General features: G+C 42.4%; 1 protein-coding gene across 5 annotated transcripts in view; it reads left to right on the top strand.

Annotated features, from left to right (window-relative positions):
• Nucleotides 1-809: 809 nt before the first annotated feature.
• CLTC (clathrin heavy chain) overlaps nucleotides 810-21,735 on the top strand; it is an 80,710-nt gene continuing 59,784 nt past the window's right edge. For all 5 annotated transcript variants that reach the window (XM_075853042.1, XM_075853041.1, XM_075853038.1 and 2 more), the window contains exon 1: nucleotides 810-1,121. In XM_075853042.1, coding sequence (XP_075709157.1) covers nucleotides 1,080-1,121 — 42 coding nt within the window. In that variant the 5' untranslated portion in view covers nucleotides 810-1,079. The remainder of the gene's footprint in view (nucleotides 1,122-21,735) is intronic.

Raw genomic sequence — 21,735 nt, 5'->3', positions numbered from 1 at the left:
GCTTTCATTTTGCAAAGCACCCTTTGAAAAATAAAAGGTGGGATCTGATTGGTTGCCATGGGCAACTACTCCACTTTTACCTTGTACTAATTTTAATAAAAGGTGTAAACGTAGGGCACATTTTATCTTGGTTATGTTATATTTGGCCAGCAGCCTTCTCACTTTTTTAATGACCTTAGTCAAGGTTACAAGACCTCAATCAGTCTTCGTGATGAAAAAAATTAGATATAATATTGATAATCTTTAGCGCATAGCCAGGTTGTATAATGTCTAATAACTACCAGACTCTCACAGGGGATCCATCAAGAGTTGAATTGTGACACTCCCTTTGGGTTAGATAATTCCAAATTTTAGAACATAAACGGCAATAAAAGACAAATATTTTAGTGACCCTGTGAACCAGCCATGAACGGGATACTACACATGGCACCGGAGAATGCTGCCGCTCAGGTGACCGGCAGGTAGAGACGGAGCCCGGTGACACTCGGCCCACACAGTCTCAGCACCAGGCAACATCAAGCGTCATGTGACCACGAACTCAAGGCCAAGGTACAAATTTTCCGGAAATGACGTCACGTCACTCAATCGCATGATGTGGCAAAATTAAAAAAAGGAAGGGAAAGAAAAGAATCCCGGATGCTGTATGTAAACGTTCACAGAGTGTTTACATTACGGTCTTCCTCAGCGACCAGCAATAAAATAAGCATATTTCTCAGCACTTACTTCACTTATTAACAGGGAGCTTTCTAGTACTATAATCTGAGAACTACAGTAAAATCCCTCCGCCGGGCGTTGAGCGTACGTCTGTGGTAGCTATAGGTAGTATTCTTGCGCGTGGAGGGGGCGGGACGCAGAGTGAGGGTGAAGCTGTCGTTCCGGATTGCAGAGGCAGCTCCCCCGTTTCCGCCATTGCGGCTTCTGCCCGATAGTCAGTAAGGAACTGCTGGAGGACACACTCTCATAGACAAGCGGCGCACCGAGGACATCTTTCTACTATTCCCAGTCCCTGAGAGAGTGAGGAAGTCTGCGAGAGGCGGGAGGTGACACCCCAGAGAGAAGCAGAAGAGCTCGTAACCGCCATGGCTCAAATATTGCCCATCCGCTTCCAGGAGCACCTGCAGGTACCGGAGCATAGCCCACCGCCCCACCGGGCCGTACTACATCTGCTGGTGGGGGGGTTAATCTCCTCGGTCGGGTAATCTGTTATTTATTTCCAGTGTTATTTACTAGGCCGGCCGAATGAATTAACCTCACACCCTGTCACTAGTCTCCACACCGACCCGGCCTCCGGGTCCTCCTCCTCTTAACCGCTCACCCTTCATCTCCCACCGTGTCACCCTGACCCCTGCATCTGCACTATATACTCCTGGACGGCTGGGGACGCTGGTCTTGTATCGTAATGGATAACCTTGAGCTCTGCCTCTCCCACCCTGCTCATCTACATTCGGTGCGATGGCTACAGGCCTGGTAACCCCTTCCCTGCTGATGTCATAAGCGGAAGAGAGTCACTAGGTGTATGTGACGGGAGATCTCAGCCAGGTGGATGGGAGATCTACATGGACAGAAGGGAGTGTCACTGTGACAGGCATTGTGTAATGTGGGTGCAATGACGAATGAATGACTATAAGCTGTATGGTAAAGGGCAAAGATCCTTTCTAACTTGATACTTATATATAGACCTTTATGTACTAGCAAAGGGAGGCTAAGTGGTGTTACCCACAAGGCTCTGTTCACACAGGGATATATGTTAGAAAACAAGGAGTACATCCATATGCACATTATCATTCATTCCCCTTCCTACTGTAATGTTTTATTTCCCCACCTCTTGCCGTACTTCCAGCCCAGGTTTATTTCTCATTTACTGGTAAACATAAGGAACTTACACATTTATTGGAATCCGCTGCCATCTAAAAAGTCAGTAGTAGTTGATGAGCAGTTCTGTATAGGTACAAGGAAAAGCCTATTATATCCCTATAGAGAGAGGGTCTATATAACAGCAGGAGCAGAGATCTGGGAGTATCATATTTTCCTGTAACTCTGACTTCCTTTCTATTAAAATTATTTTCACCAGAGAAAATATTCAGCAGTTTTCTAATAAAGACAAATGACACATTGAACAGTTCCAGGATCAGACCTCTCTAATGATGCTGTAATAAAGTAAGCTCCAGTGATCCCTCGACCCGTACTTGAGGTCTCTCGTACACATCTAAGTGTACTTTTGGACAATAGCCTTACATGGAAGATGTAGTATTACCTGACACTCATCAAATTAATGGGTGTCCTGTAATAAATGGCCATGCCAAGTCCACCAGACCAGGAGATGCCCTATTCAATTGTACTTTGGCTCATAGAGGATGAATCTGAGCAGGTGACAAGATTATAGTACTGCCGAAGTACAGTTTGTGGGGGGAGGTGGTATATAACTGGTTGTATAACCCCCATTCTGGGATTACCCCTTTATCACCTATACACATAGATAAGTGCCTGATGGCTGGGACCTCCACTCATCCCTAGAATGGGGGTCCCAAACCCTCCGTTCCTCACTGCACCGCTCCCTCCTCGCAGTGAGGAGGCGCTTGAATTGAGTGGCAGTCAAGCATGTGTTCTGCCTCTCCAGTCAATGTCTATGGGTTTGATGCAAATAGCCACGCATGCTTGTTTGCCACTCTATTTAAAGTTCTCTGCGCTGCAGTTGAGGAACGTGGGGGTTCTGGTGATAATTGTCCATTCTAAATCCCCTTATTTAAAGCATCGCTGTTACATGAGAGGCATACTTTTTGTTTTCTGAAAATCAATGCAATAATGCGCTAACCTAAGGCCTCGTACACATTTGTGTATTTTGCATCAGTATTTGTAAGCCAAAATCAGCAGTGGAACATTAACAGAGAAAAAATCTAATGGAAAGATTTGGACCTCTTCCGTGTTTTGGCTTGCAAAAATAAGGGGCAAATCCGCAATGTTTGACTGAGACCTAAGGCTAACTTCACATGTAGTGTAAATTCCACAGCGTTTTTGCTAGAGAAATTGACATGTTCCAGATTGAGAATTTGCATCGCAGGTCAGTTCGAGCACGTCCTTTTCTGCTAATATTTCTCGTGGCGCGTGGAAGAGATTAGTTCAAATCGCATACACTTTCTACTACTGTAATACGCTGCAGAATGGTTACTGGTGTAATTATTAGTGGAAATGTACGCCAGTTCCTAGCTGGCATAGATTTCACTCTGTGGGGAGAAGCAAGGTAGGGGCCTGTGCCTCAGGACGTGGTATGTGACGCAGTACTCCGGACGTTGAATGCTGCATCGCATATAAGGCCCTGACGATGGTCTCCGTGAGAACCTTGTATGAGCCGTGGCATGCTGAGGGGAGGAGCCGTGGGGGAAATGGATGGCGCACAGCTGCGGTCGATACGCCACAGTTGTGGCGCACGGCCAGCGGAAAGATGTGACCAGCAGAGCAGAAAGCAAAGACTAGAGTATGAGACGCCAGTCTTAGTCAATCTGCCTGAATGTTTCCATTAAAAGGGTTATCTCGTAAAGATAACCCTTGTCCATGTCCATTAGTCGACTACGCTATTCTGTCAAAATGACAGAACCCTTGCACAACGGAGACAAACGTAAACCATTGACACCGGATCTGTCACCATTGAAATCAATGGAAACGGAAACCTATGGTTTGCATTTGTGTTTGTCAGGGCTCCGTTCCGACGGAACGTTGGAACGGAGCCCTAGCGCAGATGTGAACGAAGCCTAATAGAGCTTCCCTACTCGGGACCCCCTGTTATGAGCCAGAATCTTAAAAAAAAAATAATAATTCTGGCAGCACCCAGAAATCTTGAAAATAGTAAGGAATTTAAAACGTGTCTTCCATAGTAGTTATTCATTACATTGACCATCAGACTTGGGCCTCGTTCAGAAGGTGCTAATGGGCTACATTTAACATCCGCTTTACAGCCTCAAGTCTTTGCCTAACCAAGCTTCGATTTGGGACTGTCAGTTCAAGTCAATAGTCTCATGGTTGAATTAGGACCTGCGGCCATAATACGACCGCTAAAATGTGGCCATATTATGGTCACCATTAGGCTGCAGTCAGACTCATGTAATACAGCTTCGTGTGGGAGCTCTGTGTAATTGTAGCTAAGAACACAATCTAACCTTTTATTTGTAATCTGGAAAACCTTTTCCCAAGTATTTTTTAAAAAATTTTTTTGGGAAGAGCTTTCTTTATTACACATAACAGTCTGATCCCATTCCTTGTTCTAAAGATATCCGTTAACGGCCTAAAAAACGGCTGAAATTACGGAAGCTGGATGCCTCCAAACATCTGCCCATTGATTTCAATGGGAAAAACTGTGTTTCGTCCTGACGGGGAATTTTTTACGTGGCCGTTTGAAAAATAAAGGCACGTAAAAAAAACACCCCCCGGAAATAGAAGTGCGTGTTACTTCTTGAGCTGTTTTTGGAGCCGTTTTTCATTGTGTCAATAGAAATACAGCTCCAATATCGGCCGCAAAAAATGCATCAAAAAACGTTTGAGGCTGAAAATCAGAGGCTATTTTCCCTCTATTTTCCGTATTTTACAGCCGTTTTTTGTTTATCGTGTGAACATACCCTTATATTTGTTGCCAGGAGCAAGATGGCATCTTATCATAGGAGAAGGCTTTCTTTTACTAAGATTTTGTTGGGATAAGCTTTCCTACCTTAACATACAGGATCAATCCTGTTTTTAATGCTAAGTATATGGCTCTCATACAAAGCTGGATTGCTGCAATCAGAATAAGTAATAAACTAAACTCCAACATATACATGGCAAAAACTAAAGTTGCATTGCTCTCGGTTTATAGCAACTATGTTTTCTATTAATGATATGTATAGTTACCCTTTAAATAGGGACGAGACAGTCTATGTCCAGTCAGCAATAGAAGTTATTATTTTACCACATTCATGGTCATTTATTGTTGGAGAGTGTGATCTGTCAATTCTGAATTATACGGAACAGGAGTTGCACATGACCTGTGCACTATGGTGATGAGAGGAGAGAGAATGTAGGAGACGGACAACTCCACTATCTATTCCATGTCCACAGATGAGTGCTGTGACGCTCCAAATGGTGTTCTCTGTGAAACCACTTGTCATACACAAGGCAGAGAGCTGGATTGAGCGTCTTTGAAGTGTGAGAACATGGTGGTAGTTTATGCTGTTTTTGCTTTATAACCCAATTCTGCTGGTTGTTAATGGAAACCGTCAACAGCTTGTTGACTATATAAAGCGTTAAGTAACTCTATACATTATATTAAGTGATATTGTGTTTTAGTTTCCCAACGTTTTATATATTTAGTTTTGTGTAAAATGGAATTTAAATGTAGAAATAAAGTAAGTTTTATATATATTTTTACGCCGATGCAGCTGTATGAGGACTTGTTTTTTACAAGAGGACTTGTAGTTTTTATTGGTACCGGTTTGGAGTACATGCGACTTCTTGATCACTTGTTAACTTTTTTTTTTTTTTAAGGCAGGGTGAACAGAAAACCGCAATTCTGGCATTGTTTTTTATTTTATTTTTTACAGCATTCGCCGTGCGGTGTTAAATAATGTAATCGCTTTATTGGTGGGGTTGTTACGGATGCAGCGATACCAAATATGTGTAATGTTTAAATTATTATTTTTTTCATATTAAAGTATTTTATAAAGGAAAAAGTGGGTTTTTCATTTTTTTATTTGGGATTTTTATTTATTAACTTTATTAAACTTTTTGATTATTTTAGTCCCACTAGGGACTTCAGTATGCGATCTTCTGATTGCTTTTATAATACACTGCAATACTTCTCTATTGCAGCGTATATTTGCCTGTCAGTGTAAAACTGACAGGCACCTGCTAGGTGATGCCTGGGCATGGCTTAGCAGGCATCCACTACAGGCAGACCTGGGGGGCCTTTGTTAGGCCCCCGGCTGCCATAGAAGCCATTGGCACCCTGCGATTGCAATTATGGGGTGAGAGAGGGAGCAACCTCCCTCCAAAACTACTTGGGTGCGGCGCTCGCTATTGAGTACAGCATTTAAGGGTTAAAACGGGTGAGATCGATGTTGAAATCGATCCCACCCGTTAGTGCAGGTGTCCGGCTGTCTTTGGACTGCCCGACACCCGCTTTAGCCGGCTCAGGACACCTGTGCCGGGCTTATGTCAGAGCACCGTGAAAAGGCAGAGCTCTGGCATAAATACCCTTAACGACCGCCGTGAAAATGCGTATTGGTGGTCGTTAAGGTGCTGAATAGCAAATCATGTTACACTATTTATTACATTAAAGGGGTATCTAAGACATTTATAGCCTAACCACAGGATGTTCGTCCCAGCTCTGGTACCTGCACCTGTTTCGAGATCAAGGGTTTTCCGACCCCGTTTTGCCTGGTGCGGCGCCTGCTGGCTGCAGAGTCCAGACGGAGGCTATTGGAGAGAGGGTCGCGCGTTATGCGAAATAACAAAATTTTATTTGACTATGTTTGGTGTCTAAATCTTTGTAAGCTGAGCTCAACATCTTAAAGGGCTTTTCCCACTTCAGGCGTTTAAAACCGATCCATAGGATATACCATAGATGTGTGATAGGCAAGCGTCCACTGACTACCATTAAAGAGGATAATTCACTAGTTTATTAAGGCCCTAACTAATCTAATAGGCGCTATGATGCTGATAACTACAAAAAAGATTATCTGCAAAGTTATGTGCATTTTCCTAAATATGCTAATTTGCCAAATGGGAGGTTACTCTTTCTTTTCACTCTGAGCGGTGTAATGTTTTCTGTATGACTGTCCAGCGTTATACAGTTCTCTTCCCAGCCCATCAACGCAGTGCGATCATATAGTATACAGCTTCCATTCGCCACTGGGTTTTCAACTGGTGATACCTCCGGTTGTTTCACAGCTAGAACTGCGATCCTGCTGTATGCTTCCGGAGTTATAGTTGCTTTTTAAGTGATCCCCCTTCCCTCCAGCCTCAGTCTCTCACACTGTGAAGTAGCTCTACCTCAGGAGAATCGCTGGTGTCGACACCCACTTGTCTAGTATAGCCTAATTTGCATATTTAGAAAAAAGCTTATAGCTTTTAGAATAATAAAACTTTTTGGGATACAATTTTCTAGGAGATAAGGCTTTACTAAACTAGTGACAGATTCTCTTTAAGCAGCATACAAGAGACAATGCTGATGGCCACTTTGACATGCCAAATGTTGGTCAGGGAACCCAATTCTCCCAATAGGTGGGATCCCCACTGATCATCCATCTATGGAATATCCTGTAGCTTTGCCATAAATGTCTTAAGTGGGAATACCCCTTTAAGCAGAGTACAGGTTAATTCAGTCACTATTTCGTTCCTATGCTTCCAGAGTGTAGATTTGTCGAGCCTTCAGACAGGTTTAGGAAGTACTGGTCTGATTGGATTTCAGCTAAAGGCCCTTTTACACCGGCCGATAAGCGGCGACATCGTTGGTCGGCGCTCGTTTGCTCCTGTCACACGGAGCTATGGATGGGGACAAGCGGTCGTTACTCCGATTGTTTTCATCTCCATGGTTATAGACTACAAACAAATACTGTAGTCTGAACCGCAGGTCATGCCTTTTTTATATTTTTACAATAACATTTTTATTTAACATTAAAAATGGCCAGAACAATTAGAACATATACATAATAAAGAGAGTGGGAGGAAGGGTAGTGGGACAAGGGAAGTGGGGTTAGGAAATTTGTTTCAGCGTCAGTTATCACAAAAAATATATAGTACAGCAGTACCCACCAGTGGAGGAGTGTGTGTGATCATAAGTTCATGAGGCAGTAGTGATTGGGGCCTAGTGCCCAGAGAAAAGGTCCACTGGATCGGGGTTGTTTGGTTTAGTTTGGAGTAGACCGGAAGGAGTTAGAGCATTAAACTACTTCTAAGCTCTCCATATGATAAAGCATCTGGATAGCTTCTTGCTAATCTACCGAATGTATGGTAGGAAGAAGTAGTAGACAAATGGAAGTGAGTATGACTGCAGGATTAGACTACAGAGTTTGTTTGTGGTCTGTTACCATAGAGACGCATATGTCACTAGAAGATTTAGATACAAAATGGCAGACCACTTTTAATAAAGACTATTTGCAAAGTTGCTTCATTTATTTTATAGGCATTGGAGCAATAAAAAACAAAAAAATGGTTGCAAAGCTGGACATAGCATTTAAGTAACTTTGGAACTGTATTGTACTAAGGCCTCATTCACACGAACGTGCTTTTGCAAACACGCCCACTTGGGCATTAAGAAACTCATTAGCATAAAGCTAAAAAATCGCTAATAAAGTGGTTTAAAATGGATCGTTTTTCTAAATAAAAAGCATTACTGTCACCTACATTACAGCGCCGATCTTCTTATGTAGGAGACAGGACACTTATAATGTGGTGACAGAGCCTCTTTAAGGATTAGCTGTGTGAAATAGAACATTAACGGTTTGTTGCAGGTCTTTGAAGTGTTCCTTCTTTCAGAGAGCTGGTAATGTATAACTGAAGTACAAAATTAGAATTTACAGAAGCATTATACAGAAGCAGAACTGGGAAATAGATACGGTCTACTCCTTTAGTACTGATGGGTCATATGAACACGTCATTAAAAATGCATTCGTTCTATGGTGTTGATTGTCCATTTCATTAGTAGGGAAAGACAGAACTCTGGCTACTCTGGTAGAAACACTGGATCTTTACCTGAAACGTATGGCAATTGGATCTGATGCAGCAGCCTGGAGAATTTTCAACATTGTTGGCATTTAACCTAATAAGAATGGAATAGCACTCCAGGCATCATGCATTTAGGATGGTCTGATTTCATACAAATCAGTCATAGTCAATATGTCGATTGTATATAAAGAGTGCAGCTTTAATGTTATACTGAAAGGTGTCAGCTGTATATCAGATGTACAGCAAGCTCATTTCCAGCTCTCTAAAACGTTCATCTTTTGGAGCTGGATTTAACTATAAACAAATTATTTGTGGGGCAAGCCCTTTAATGATTTTAATGTTTTTCTTCAGGCTTATTGGAGAGAGTGGCGCATAAGAATGGATCACAAGCACTGGTACCCATACATGGGCAGCCTATCCAGTATAAAATTTAAGCAACCAAAAAAAAAAAATGTACACGGAGTTAGTCCTTTTTCTTTTCCCCCACTTGTTGGCTGCCCGTCTGCTTTAAGAGCAGAGCTGTGATCTGTACTTCTGTTTCGTTACATTGGGGAAATTTATTAAGACTGGCGTTTCATATGCCAGTCTTAATAAATTAGGCGCATTACACAAGCGCTATTCATATTAAGAGGTGAACGCCTCTTAATAACTTGGGCGCATCCCTGGCTCCCCGTTCACCACGGATCAAAATCTACGTTAGACAGCAGATGATGTTGATTTCCACTATAAGGCGGGTTCACACAGTTTTTTTTGCAGGCGGAAAATCTGCGCAAAATTCCAAACGGAATTTGGAGGCAGATTTTGCTCTGCCTGCACGCCGTTTTTCACCGGCAGCCATTGAGTGCCGCTGGGAGAAAAAGCCGCAAAATGCGCTTTCTCTGCCTCCTATTGATGTCAATGGGAGGTCAGAGACGTAAACGCCCAAAGATAGGGCATGTCACTTCTTTTTCCCTGGAGACTGTTTTTCTGCTCGCGGGAAACAACTCCTCCCATTCAAATCAATGGGAGGCATTTTCGGCCGTTTTTTGACGCGGTTTCAGTGTCAAAAAACTCTGTGTGAACTGGCCCTCATTCATGCTAGTTTGTGGCAAAAATTATAGTAAATGTTGGGCCGCAGGTTGCCTGTCTCTTCTGCTAAACTCTGCAATTGCAACTTTTGTTCTGTTTGCAAATTTAATAATCCACCGCCTTTCCCAGGTTTAGAATGCTATTTTGACCCTCCCCCTTGATTTACACTGCAGGGCTGCTTGTTCAGATTGGCTGCTTTGTATGATCGCAATCTCACCAGGCTGCATAAACTATGCGAACAAACGAGAGTTGGCTGATCGCCGCCCTGTTTACAAGGGGTAATCATTGGGAACAAGAGTTCTCACAACTGCTTTTTAAGCCAATCATCGGCCTGTGAAAATGGGCCTTTGGGCTTTTTTCACATTTGTGTATTTTTTATCTGTATTTGTGAGCCAAATCCAGGAGTGGGTCCTACGCAAACATAAAGTTATAATGAAGAGATGTGTAACTCTTCTGTGTTATGGACCCACCCCTGGTTTGGGCTAACTGATGCAGAATATGAAAGTATGAATGAGGCCTTAATAGAAGGACAACCTGGAATCTATTTTTAGCACACTGTCTATATATGCTTTGTATATTTTCACAAAATCTTTTTTTTACTCTAACTTTATTTCTGTGTACTTAAAATGATATGCTGAGAGTTGCAATACCGCTTAGGCTAGGGCAAGACGATAACTTCATTGACAGGGCCATTTATATGTTAGGCCCCATGTACACGACCGTATTTTTTGCCTCCCGTAAACACTGGCCGTAAATCCAGGTCCTTTGTCACACACGTTTTTAACCCGTATTTACGGACCTGTACCTGTAAATACGGGTCCGTTGTCATCTGTATTCCACCCTGTTATGGTATAAATATATGTATAATGTATCTGGGGCCCCAAGGAGTGAAATGTTATAGAGGAGAACATGTGTTACAATAGAATGGGTATTTTAGAAAGGTTAAGAGAGGAAATAGTTTGCAGCTGCTTCTGCCGTCCCTTGAAATTGCGAACAGATGGCGGTCAATCACTTGACCAACCCCCCCCTAAGCATAAAAGGAAACACAAGGGAATACTTGATTCTCCACCAATGGGCTTTATGGGAAAGAAGGATGTAAGGATTGAATATACAGATGACTCATATGTTATGGAATGTTCTTTGTTCTGATGCTATAAAAGCGACCACAACGGTTAAATAAAGTCAGAAGGATTTTTACTTTGAGAAACGTCTCAGTGTATCTGTTGCTTCTCCGAGCTCGCACCCCCCCCCCCACCTGATTTGAACCTGCATGGAGATCAAGGCGTAACGTGACTCAAATTGCGATCACACACCCGTATTTACGAACCCATAAAGGGTTACATGATCGCTCAGGCGCCATTTTCTCTGCTTCTCTTTATTCAAAAGTTGAAATTCCCTGATGTCGCCTAGATACGCTCCCGTAATTACGGGGGCACACACACATAGCCACCCGTAATTACGGGAGCCCCATAGACTTCTATGGGCCTGCCCGTGCCGTAATTAGAGCCTGAAATAGGACATGTTCTATATTTTTCAACGGCCCGGGCACCTTCCCGTACGCAAACAGGAAGATACCTGTGGCCAATATAAGTCTATGGGCCGGTAATTACGGTCGTGTGCATGGGGCTTAAGTCGTAGTAAGATCAGATCTTAAAAACTTTTTATGCAGGTCAGGTAATGACGTGAACAGAATAGTTTAACCTACATACACACCCCAAGTGAATCCATGCTTCGCTTTAGAAAAAAAAAAAAGTGACAGACTAAAGTATGAGCCAATATGACTAAGGCCATGTTCACACAGCATATTTTCAGGTTAAAAAATATGAGGGGAAAAAAAACCAGCCTCAGGATCCAGGCGTCTTTGGCGCTGATTTCCAAAGCACTTTGAGGTGTATTTTCAAAGTGTTTTTTTGAATGGTCAACGGGAAATTGACTACTTTTTATACAAAGCACTTTTTTTTTTTTTTTTTTATATTCAGCAGTGCAAAACTACAACTCGTATAAAGTACACAGTGTATTTCCCATTGACATTGATGGGATGCTATTTGCAGGTGTATTTTGGGGCATAATGAGTGTATGACGCTTTGAAATAACATCTGAAAAGAAGCCGTGTGAACATGGCCTAAAAATTCCTGCTGCTATGTAACATTTTCTACAGTATAATGGTCCTGACTCTGTAAAAAGAATGGACAATGGCACCTCACTGCTGAATTGTGTGCAAATACTTCTATGGAATCATGTGCATACACCTTCTGACCGTTCCAGAATAATCATGAAACCTTTCTTTTTTTCTGTTTAACATTGACGTATGACCCTGTTGCCCTGGAAGTTCTGCTGAGGCAGCACGCACACTGCACTATATATATCTTTCCAAGGAAATCCATTATTATTCTATCTATGAAATGTTTTGTGTAAAAATCATGATTTCACATTACATATCAATCTCCACCTCCTTCTTAAAATGACTGAATCCATGTAGATATTCAGCTTCAAACAAGGTCATTCTAGTCCCTAGGAAATACACAGATACATTATATTAATGTGTCCACTGAGGGATGAATGTCAGCAATTGCAAAAGTAATGATATAAGTAATATATATGCCCACTGTTACATATTTGTTCTACTAAATGGGTTATGATGTTTCAATAAAATGCAATATTTGGAACCTGAGTAAAAAAACGTATCTTGGGAATTAATAATGACCTGCTTAAAAGTGAATGTGTTGTCCAGGATTAAAGGGGTTGCCCACTTTTTTATTTTTTCTATTAGTTTATTTGAAGAATAGCACATCTTACAGTTTTCTAATATACTTGTATTTAAAATTGTGTCAATGTGACCACTGGCATTCAGGTAACAATGTCCAGGTATATAAAGGGTAAATAGTAGATTGAGGAGCAGAAATTCTAAAGTATTTCTACCTACAGCAATATCTCATCATTGTCTGTCAGTGACTGTGAGGAGCAGCTCTTACATTCTTCTTTTTTTAAATTCAGTAATTTTTTTAATTTGCATTTACAATTTACAAAACATACAGAAGAAATCTAATAATCCCCAGCTTTACTCACCCAACCAAAAACTTTCCCAAGCAGTGCAATAGTCATTTATGGCAATAGTACAGTCCATGTGTATACACAGTAGTGCATAAGGTTACAATAAACGGCACATAGTAATCAACATAACCAGTGATACCTATGGTACAGCATCCTCACATAATTAAAATAAGCCTAAATTGGCGAATGCCTTAGACCTGCGCACCCTAATGCAATTCCCCACCGCAACCCCATATGCAATTGTAATATATCAGCCAATCATCAAGTTCTAGAAGAGGATCCCACGTCCCCCAAGTCTGAGTCACTCAATCAAAGCCAAAATCCACATACGCCACTCACAACCGTCCCATACGATGCCTCGTTAATTCTTCGGAAACCAAATTAGAATTGTCTAACCAATGGGTGTTATTTGAATTGGGCAGTGAAAATAAAAACAATACTTTTTCTTCAATAAGATGTAGCTTTAGCTCAAAATTTAGTTTTTTCTCAAAAAATAAAGGCGAAAAAGCACCCAAACATTTGTAAAGCAATTTCTCCCGAGTACGGCAATACCCCATATGTGGTCATCGACTGCTTTTTGGGCACACAGTAGGGCTCAGAAAGGAAGGAGTGCCATTTGGCTTTTTTAGTGTGGTTTCTGGGTGCTATGTAGCGTTTGCAAAGCCAGTGTGGGACCAAAACAGTGGAAACTCCCCAGAAGTGGCCCCATTTTGGAGTGAGTGTAGTGAGCATGTTAACCCTGCAGGTGTTTTTCAGAAATTAGTGTGCACTCTGTTGCAGAGTGAAAAATGGGATTTTTTTTCCATAGATATGCCAATATGTGTTGCCCAGCTTGTGCCACCATAACAAGACAGCTCTCTAATTAATATGTGGTGTTTCCCGGTTTTAGAAACACCCCTACATGGGGCACTAATCTTTTGCCTGGACATTCGACCAGGCTCAGGAGTGAAAGAGCACCATGTAAAATTGAGGCTGATGTGAAATAATAAAAGAAACTCCTGAGAAGTCACCCCATTTTGGGAACTACACCCTCAAGGCGTTTATTAAGGGGTGTAATGAGCATTTTCACCCCACAGGTCTTTTCCATAAATGATTGCGGTGCGGATGGTGCAAAGTAAGAATGGAAATTTTTTCCCCCAGATATTCCATTTTCAGTGGCAAATATGTCATGCCCAGCTTATGCCACTGGAGACACACACCCCAAAAATTGTTAAAAGGGTTCTCCCGGGTATGGCGATGCCATATATGTGGAAGTAAACTGCTGTTTGGGCACACTGTAGGGCTCAAAAGGGAGGGAGCGCCATTTGGCTTTTGAAGTGTGGATTTTGTTTGGTAGTAGTTTTGTTTTGGAGGTTTACCGGTATTTCAGTTTATAATGTGGGGGGTACATGTAAGCTGGGCAATCAGGGGCATAGTCAGGTGGTATAATAATGGAGTAAAAAAAAAACATTAAAGAATCCATAGATATTTGATACGCTGTGAAGCAATCCTTTCTGCACAGGCCGGTGTCGCACTGATAAATGGTGTCCTTTCTTATCCCCCTTTTGTTCCACACTCTGCACCATTGCAGTTTGGGGAATTTTGCTGGGAAGTGTTGTCCTGGTATAACACGGATACCTTCGCTTCCAGCGGATATGTTTGGGCTCTCCCCTTCCTGGTTCCCTAATTTGATGGCCTTAATAAATCGCCTCTTGAATCAGAAGAAATGTTCCCCTCAGGCCTGCACAACTGCATGTTTCTTGACTTATTGCAGCCTTAACTAATGATATTTTTTCATAGATGTAGTGGTATGAGGGCTGTTTTTTTGTGCGATGAGCTGTAGTTTATTATTGGTACCAGTTTGGAGTACATGTGAATTTTTGATCACTTATCTTATTTTTTGGGAGGCAAGGTAACCAAAAAACAGAAATTCTGGCATAGTTTTTCTAGTTTTTTTAATACAGCGTTCACCATGCGTTATAAACTACATGTTAACTTTATTGTGCGGGTCAGTCCGACTGCGGCGATACCTAATTTATAGAACTTTTTTATGTTTTACAACTTTTTGCACAATAAAATTACTTTTGTTAAAAGAATGTATTTTTTTTTTTCTGTCGCCATGTTGTGAGAACCATAACTTTTACATTTTTTTCGTCAATGTAGCTGTATGAGGGCTTGTTTTTGCGAGATGAGCTATAGTTTTTATAGGTACAGTTTTTGGATACATGCAACTTTTTGATCACTTTTTATTCCATTTTTTGTAGGGAAAGTGACCAAAAAACGAATTCTGGCATTGTTTTTTACTTTTTTTTTTATTTTACGCCGTTCACCGCGTGTAACAAATAACATATTTTTATAGTTTAGGCCGTTACGACTGCGGCGGTACCAAATATGTATGGTTTATTTCTTTTTTTCAATAATAAAGGATTTGATAAGGGAAAAAGGGCAGTAGTGTTTTGTTTTTATTACTTGAAACGTTTATTATATTTTTTACAATTTTTTTTTTTTATTTTTTTTTTACTTTTCTTTAGTCCCACTAGGGGACTTGAAGGTCCAACTGTCAGATTTTTATTTTTTTTCTAATACATTGCACTACCTATGTAGTGCAATGTATTCTATCTGTCAGTCATTTACCGACAGCAAGCCGATTAGGCTTCACCTTCGGGCGGGGCCTAATCGACTACCGTAATGAAGGAGAAGGAGGGCATTGTTATGGTATGTTCACACGGGCTATATTCGGCCGTTTTTCTGGGCCTTGAATGTCCTGAGAAAAAGGCTGAAAAATCGCAAGCAGAACGCCTACAAACCTCTGTGTCATGTTTGGTGCGTGGACCCACTGGGCAGTACCGCCTTGACGGTATGGCAGCTGGCCAACAGGACGCAGGTCACAGTCTGTAGTTCGTATAGTGTAGCTGTGGCAGCTCGGACAGTAGCAATGACCAGCTCGGCTGGGACTTAGGCAGCAGGCAGACATCAGGTGTGGTGTAGCAGGACAGGCGTGGAATACAGCACAGCACAACTACAGCTCAGCACGGCACTTGACCAGGTAGCACAGGATACAGGAATGGGGAACACTGGGAACTGGAAAACTCTAGACCATTTGCTAGACAAACTTAGGGTACGACAACAACGCTCAGGCATGGGAGGAAGTGGCTGGGCCCTTCTTATAGTCCAGGGTACTCATGGGCTAATTTTGACATTAAACACCCTATGGGACCCGGCCAAGGTAAGCAGTAGTGAGCGCTGGCGTCTCCTGAGGAGGAGACTGGGGCCAGCGCTCGCAGACCCATGGCTGCAGCCGTCAGTAGGGGAGTGAGCCTGGCAATGACAATCTGCCCATGGATTTCAATGGGAATTACGGCGTTCTGTTCCGAAGGGGGGGTTTTTTTACGCCCCGTTTTCAAAAAACGATACGTAAAAGGACGCCGGTCCCTTGGGCCGTTTTTGGAGCCGTTTTTCACTGACTCTAGAAAAACCTTTCCAAAAACGGCTGTGAAAAACGCGAGTTGCTAAAAAAAACTTCTGAAAATCAGGAGCTGTTTTCCCTTGAAAACCCTTTGGTCTCCTGTTGCCATAGTAGCAGTCAGCGCTGCGATTGCAGGGCAGAGCTGCCGATCTGCTGACAACTATAAAGATGCAGCGATGGCTTTCGATTGCTGCATCTAAGGGGTTAATGGCAGGGATCGGAGCTGGCTTCGGTTCCTGCCATTACAGCTGGATGTCAGCTGTAACATACAGCTGACATCCACTGCTGATGATGCCGACTCCGCTCCTGAGGCGGCGCAATCTTGCCGACGGCTACGCAAGCCTTTTAGCCTGGAGGTTTTCCATACTAGGCAGACCGGGATGCCACTATTAGGCCTCCAGTTGTCATTGCAGCCACCGACACCCCGGTGATCTCATTGCTGGGGGTGCCGATAAGCTGCAAACAACTTTAAATGCAGCGATCGCTTTTGACCGCTGCATTTAAGGGGTTAAAGACTGGGATCGAAGCTAACTTCGGTCTCCGCTATTACAGCAGGGTGTCAGCTGACATCCGGGGATGATGGCACCGACTCGGCTTCTAAGCCATCCATTTGTCGTATGGACACAACATTTTGCGGGAAGCACTGGTTTTCCATGACTTATACTTCCGACAAATGTCGGGATGGGGTTAATAAGTGAAAGAAGGCCGTTCTTAATTTATAACAGCATAAACTTAAGTGATGCTATAAATATGTTATTACGGTCGCGACGATACTGAATATGTGTGCATATTGTATGTATAGAGTGATTCTAATGTTTGTTGTAAAAAAAAAATATTTTTTTTAATTTTAACATTACTTTATTTTTCTTTTCTTTTTAAACTTTAATGTACTGGCATATATCTATCTATGTGCCAGTACATTAGCCTGTGTACAGATCATGATGATTCTCTCATATCCTGTGGATATGCCATAAATGTCTAAGTTGGGAATAACTCTTTAAAGGCCTCTCTGCTGTGTTCTGTTTTTCAGCTATAGTTGCTTTGTGAAAACGTGAAACATTTCTACCTACCACATGAATTGCCTGTTTTACGCCATGATTTGTGGATGTCTATGGTTTTGGCCTAGTACACTGGATTTCATCTGTAGCTTGAGTCGCTTACATTATTTCTGCTTGTAGTTATTTCAATGATTTGAGGACTTTTAGTTGTAGGAGCGTTTGTGAAAGACGTTGGGAAATCCGTTGAGAACAATAGTTAACATCCTGTTGTTGAATATTGAAGTAAAAGAATGTGGTCTGATCAGCAGTTCTGTGTCCTTCCTTACAGTGCGCTGCCTGAATCTGCTGACAACTTTAGGGAAAATAGTGGAAGAATCCTTGTCAGCACATTTTCATTTTATTTATTCTCAAATGGAAAAAAGATGAAGTTGGGAGTTTTTTTTTTTTTCCTCCATCGCATCATTCTATGGGACTCTACACTGATGATTGACATTCGAGCTCTGATCAGATGTTTGTTTTTTCCAGTGGTGAATGTATAGGTAGAAAGATTCCTGTGTAGAACTTACACACGTGGCATCAGGTTCACACACTATAGGACGTGTCTCCTTTGCAGATTCTTGCAGTTAACAGATGGTTCGATTTAGTTGTGATTCTTTAAGGTAAATCTGTCTTGACTAAGTCGATTGGATACAGTGGTGTATAAGCCTGGCATCCAGACCATCTGCTGTCTCTTATAGAAATAGCAACATGACTTCTACATATCTGTGGAGGAACAGATTTGTCAACATGTAGTGTTATCCATTTAATATTCATAGAAAAATGGGTTTAGGAGCGGTTTGGAATGCTTTATAAAATGTTTTTCTCTCTTATTGGCGTTAAATGTCTGTACTAAGAGGCTAATTATTAAAGTAAAACCAACATTACTAAAGCAAGCAACATCTAACACACTTTGTGCTGGCTCTCCTTATGTCTGTCATTTTTTTTTTTTACGAATCTAGTATTAAAGGGAATGGATCGCTAGAAATTTTTTTATTTTCTAGTTAAACAGTTAGTATATAAATGATTACACATTGTTTTAATTTTTTTACAAGTCAGGAAATATTATAAATTAGATTCTAATTTATAACATTTCCATGTGCTGGTCACTAGAGGGAGCAATTCCCAAAATTGCATCATTGGCAAGTGGTAAAGCAACCTCATTGCTTTATGCTGCAAAATTGGAGATGACACACTCGCTCTAGTGTCCTCACACAATCCCCCCCCTCCTTTATCCTGGCTAGTGGCAGAAGAAAGGAGGGGGTTGAATGTTCAAACCTCCTACACTGTGTGCTGCCATTTTTTGAGCGAATGCACAGCGTAGGAGGATTAGATACAGTGGTAATCACACAGTATAACACGAACATACACACACATCGCAAGCATAACTTACCTGCTGCTGCCGCCGCCGCTCCTAGTCTTTGCGTCTGACCATATGGCCGGAAGCTGCGACCGGAAGTCGTCATCTTACTGTCCGGCCGCTGCTTCCGGTCCACATGAAAATGGCGCCGGATGTCGCTCTGCCGAAGACCTTCCTTTTGGTCTGTGTGGGAGCGGCGCATGCGCCGTTCCCACACAGATGGCGTACGCTATAGTGAATGGAACGGCTCCCGTTCCCATTCTCTATGGGGATGTATGTGCCGTATTCCATCTCTGTATGTGTCGTTAGTCTACATAGGGAGGGGGTCTGCATGCGGCAGAAACTCCACCCACATTCAGTGACTAATGGCCTCACAATTTTGATGGTAATACCCGGCAAAATCGTGAAGTTATCAGCCACCGCAATAGACGGTTGGCCGGTCCCTGAGGGCTCGGCCGACATACATCTAAGGCATGATTCGCATCACGTTTCTGCCCTACGTTTATCCTGTACATCGGGAAAACTCCGAACGTACACGTCAAACGTGTCCATAGGGCTCCATTATTAATCGTGTCCTTTTGGCCTCTGTCGGGTTGGTATGTGTCATTCTTTTTTTTTTTTTTTTTTTTTTTTTTTGGGAGGGTGGAATAACCGTATTATATGCATTTCCATCCTGAGGGACTATGCTACAAAAGGAATCATATTTTTTTTAACATGAGAGCCTATGTGTGATGGATGACACTGTATGGCATCCGTCAGATGAAAAAACGCATACTTTGGGGAGCTTCCCCATGGCTGCAGCCCCTGGGAAGGTAGCGCTCAGGGATTCTGACCCTGAGGAAGCCCCTGACATTACTGTCCATATATATGGACTGTGATGTCAGGGGCTTGCAACTATGTGTTCTCCGACCGTAGCATTTGTAGCGCTCTGGCCGGGGACTCTGGGACTGGAGACACATATGCACAGTGATGTCAGGGGCATCCCCTGCCAAAGCGCTTCAAGAAGTACTGTGCCCGGGGAGTTCGACTTATTCCACTGTATGCCTATACAGTGAGATATATCAACGTATACCTCCAATGGAAGGGTTAAAACGAAATGTGAATCAGGCCTAATTTTTTATTTTTAAAATCAAAGACAGAATTGGATTGAGGAGAGGAGACACTTTAAGGCCTTTCTTTATGTTCTGTTCCTAGTTTTGGTGTAAAAAATGCATGCAAAATCTGCACTGTGGGAACAAGGTCTTGGGGGGGGGGCCTGATAAGTGGAGAAAGAAGTTAAATTAGGGCCTGTTCACATCAGCGTTGGCTTTCCGTTGATGGGTTTCGTCTGAGCTTTCCATCAGGTGAACTCCTCAATGCAAAGGCAAACAGAAACCTTAGCTACCGTTTGCATCACCATTGATATCAATGGTGACTGAAACCTTTCTAATGGTTTCCGTTTTTCACCATTCCGTCAGGTTTAAGTTTTTTTGACAATCAATAGCGCAGTCGACTGCGCTATTGATTCCATCACCATTGATCTCAATGGTGATGCAAACGTAATCTAAGGTTTCCGTTTACCTTACCGTTGAGGGGTTCACCCGACGGAAAGCTCTGACTGAACCCCTCAACGGGAAGCTAACGCTGATGTGAACAGGCCCTTACAATGTTTCTTATATTCTCTTATAATGTTGATTTATGCAACGTTTGATGAAAAGTTAGTGACCATTTAAAGGAGTTCTCTGGTATGGTATTCCTTTTGGAGTGTTAATGGCTTTACAGAGAAGTCTGCGTGAAGTGTTTTAAAGGGAATGTGTTGCCAGCAAAACATGTTTTTTTTTTTTTAGTTAAACAATTAGTGTATAGGTGATTAAACATTGTTCTAATTTATTTTATTTTTTTTCACGAGTCAGGAAATATTATAAATTGGATTCAATTTATAATATTTCCCAGCACTGGTCACTAGATGGAGCCATTCCCAAAATTGCAGCATTGCATGTGGTAAAGCAACCACATTGCTTTTATGCTGCAAAATTGGGTAAAAATCCCTCGCTCTAGAGAGCTCTCAGAATCCCCCCCTCCTTTATCCTGGCTAGTGCCGGGAGAAACGAGGGGTTTGAACGGTCTAACCTCCTACACTGTGTGTCGCCATTTTTTGAGCTAACACACAGTGTAGAAGGTTTACATACACTAGTAAACACACTGAAACACGAACATACATAGAAATAACTTACCTGCTCCAGTCGCCGCCACTCCCTCCGGTCCATCCGCTCCGTCTGCTGCCGCTGCTCCATGTGCACAAGTCCGGAAGCCGCGACCGGAAGTAGTAATCTTACTGTCCGGCCGCGACTTCCGGTCCACAGGAAAATGGCGCCGGAAGGCGCGCATTTCAAATTGAACTGTGTGGGAACGGCGCATTCGCCGTTCCCACACAGCGGCGTACACGATAGTGGATGGAACGGGCCCCGTTCGCAGTCCCTATGGGACTGGAGCTGCTGTATTCCATGTCTGTATGTGTCGTTAATCGACACATACAGAAATGGAAAAAAAAATTAGCTGCCCCCATAGGGAAGAAAAAGTGTAAAAATAAGAAAAAGTAACACACAAATTAATCCAAACGTTTTTAATAAAGCACTAACATCTTTAACATATTAAAAAAAAATTTTGGGTGACACTGTTCCTTTAAGGACCAGTACACATTTTGCCTTTTTGATGCATTTTGTTTTTTGTTATGCCGAAACTGGGAGTAGTTCCAAATAAGAGAAGTGTAAGGCCGGGTTCACACAGTTTTTTTGCAGGCGGAAAATCTGCCTCAAAATTCCGTTTGGAAGCTTGAGGCAGATTTTCCTCTGCCGGCACGCCGATTTTCGTGGCGTTTTTCGCCCGCGGCCATTGAGCACCGCAGGCATAAAACTGCCTCCCATTATGTGAATGGGAGGTCAGAGGCGTAATCGCGCGAAGATAGGGCATGTCCCTTCTTTCTCCCGCGAGCCGGTGTTTTGGCGAGTTTTGCAGCGCGGTTTCCACGTAAAAAACTCATCAAAAAACTCTGTGTGAACATAACCTAAGGCCCGGTTCCTACGAGGCATAAACGCTGTGGAACTTCCGCA

Source organism: Rhinoderma darwinii, chromosome 2 (genome assembly GCF_050947455.1).
Source record: "Rhinoderma darwinii isolate aRhiDar2 chromosome 2, aRhiDar2.hap1, whole genome shotgun sequence".
Lineage (NCBI taxonomy): Eukaryota > Metazoa > Chordata > Amphibia > Anura > Rhinodermatidae > Rhinoderma > Rhinoderma darwinii.
The sequence above is the reverse complement of the archived record's forward strand: the minus strand, read 5'-3'. Positions and strand labels throughout refer to the sequence as shown.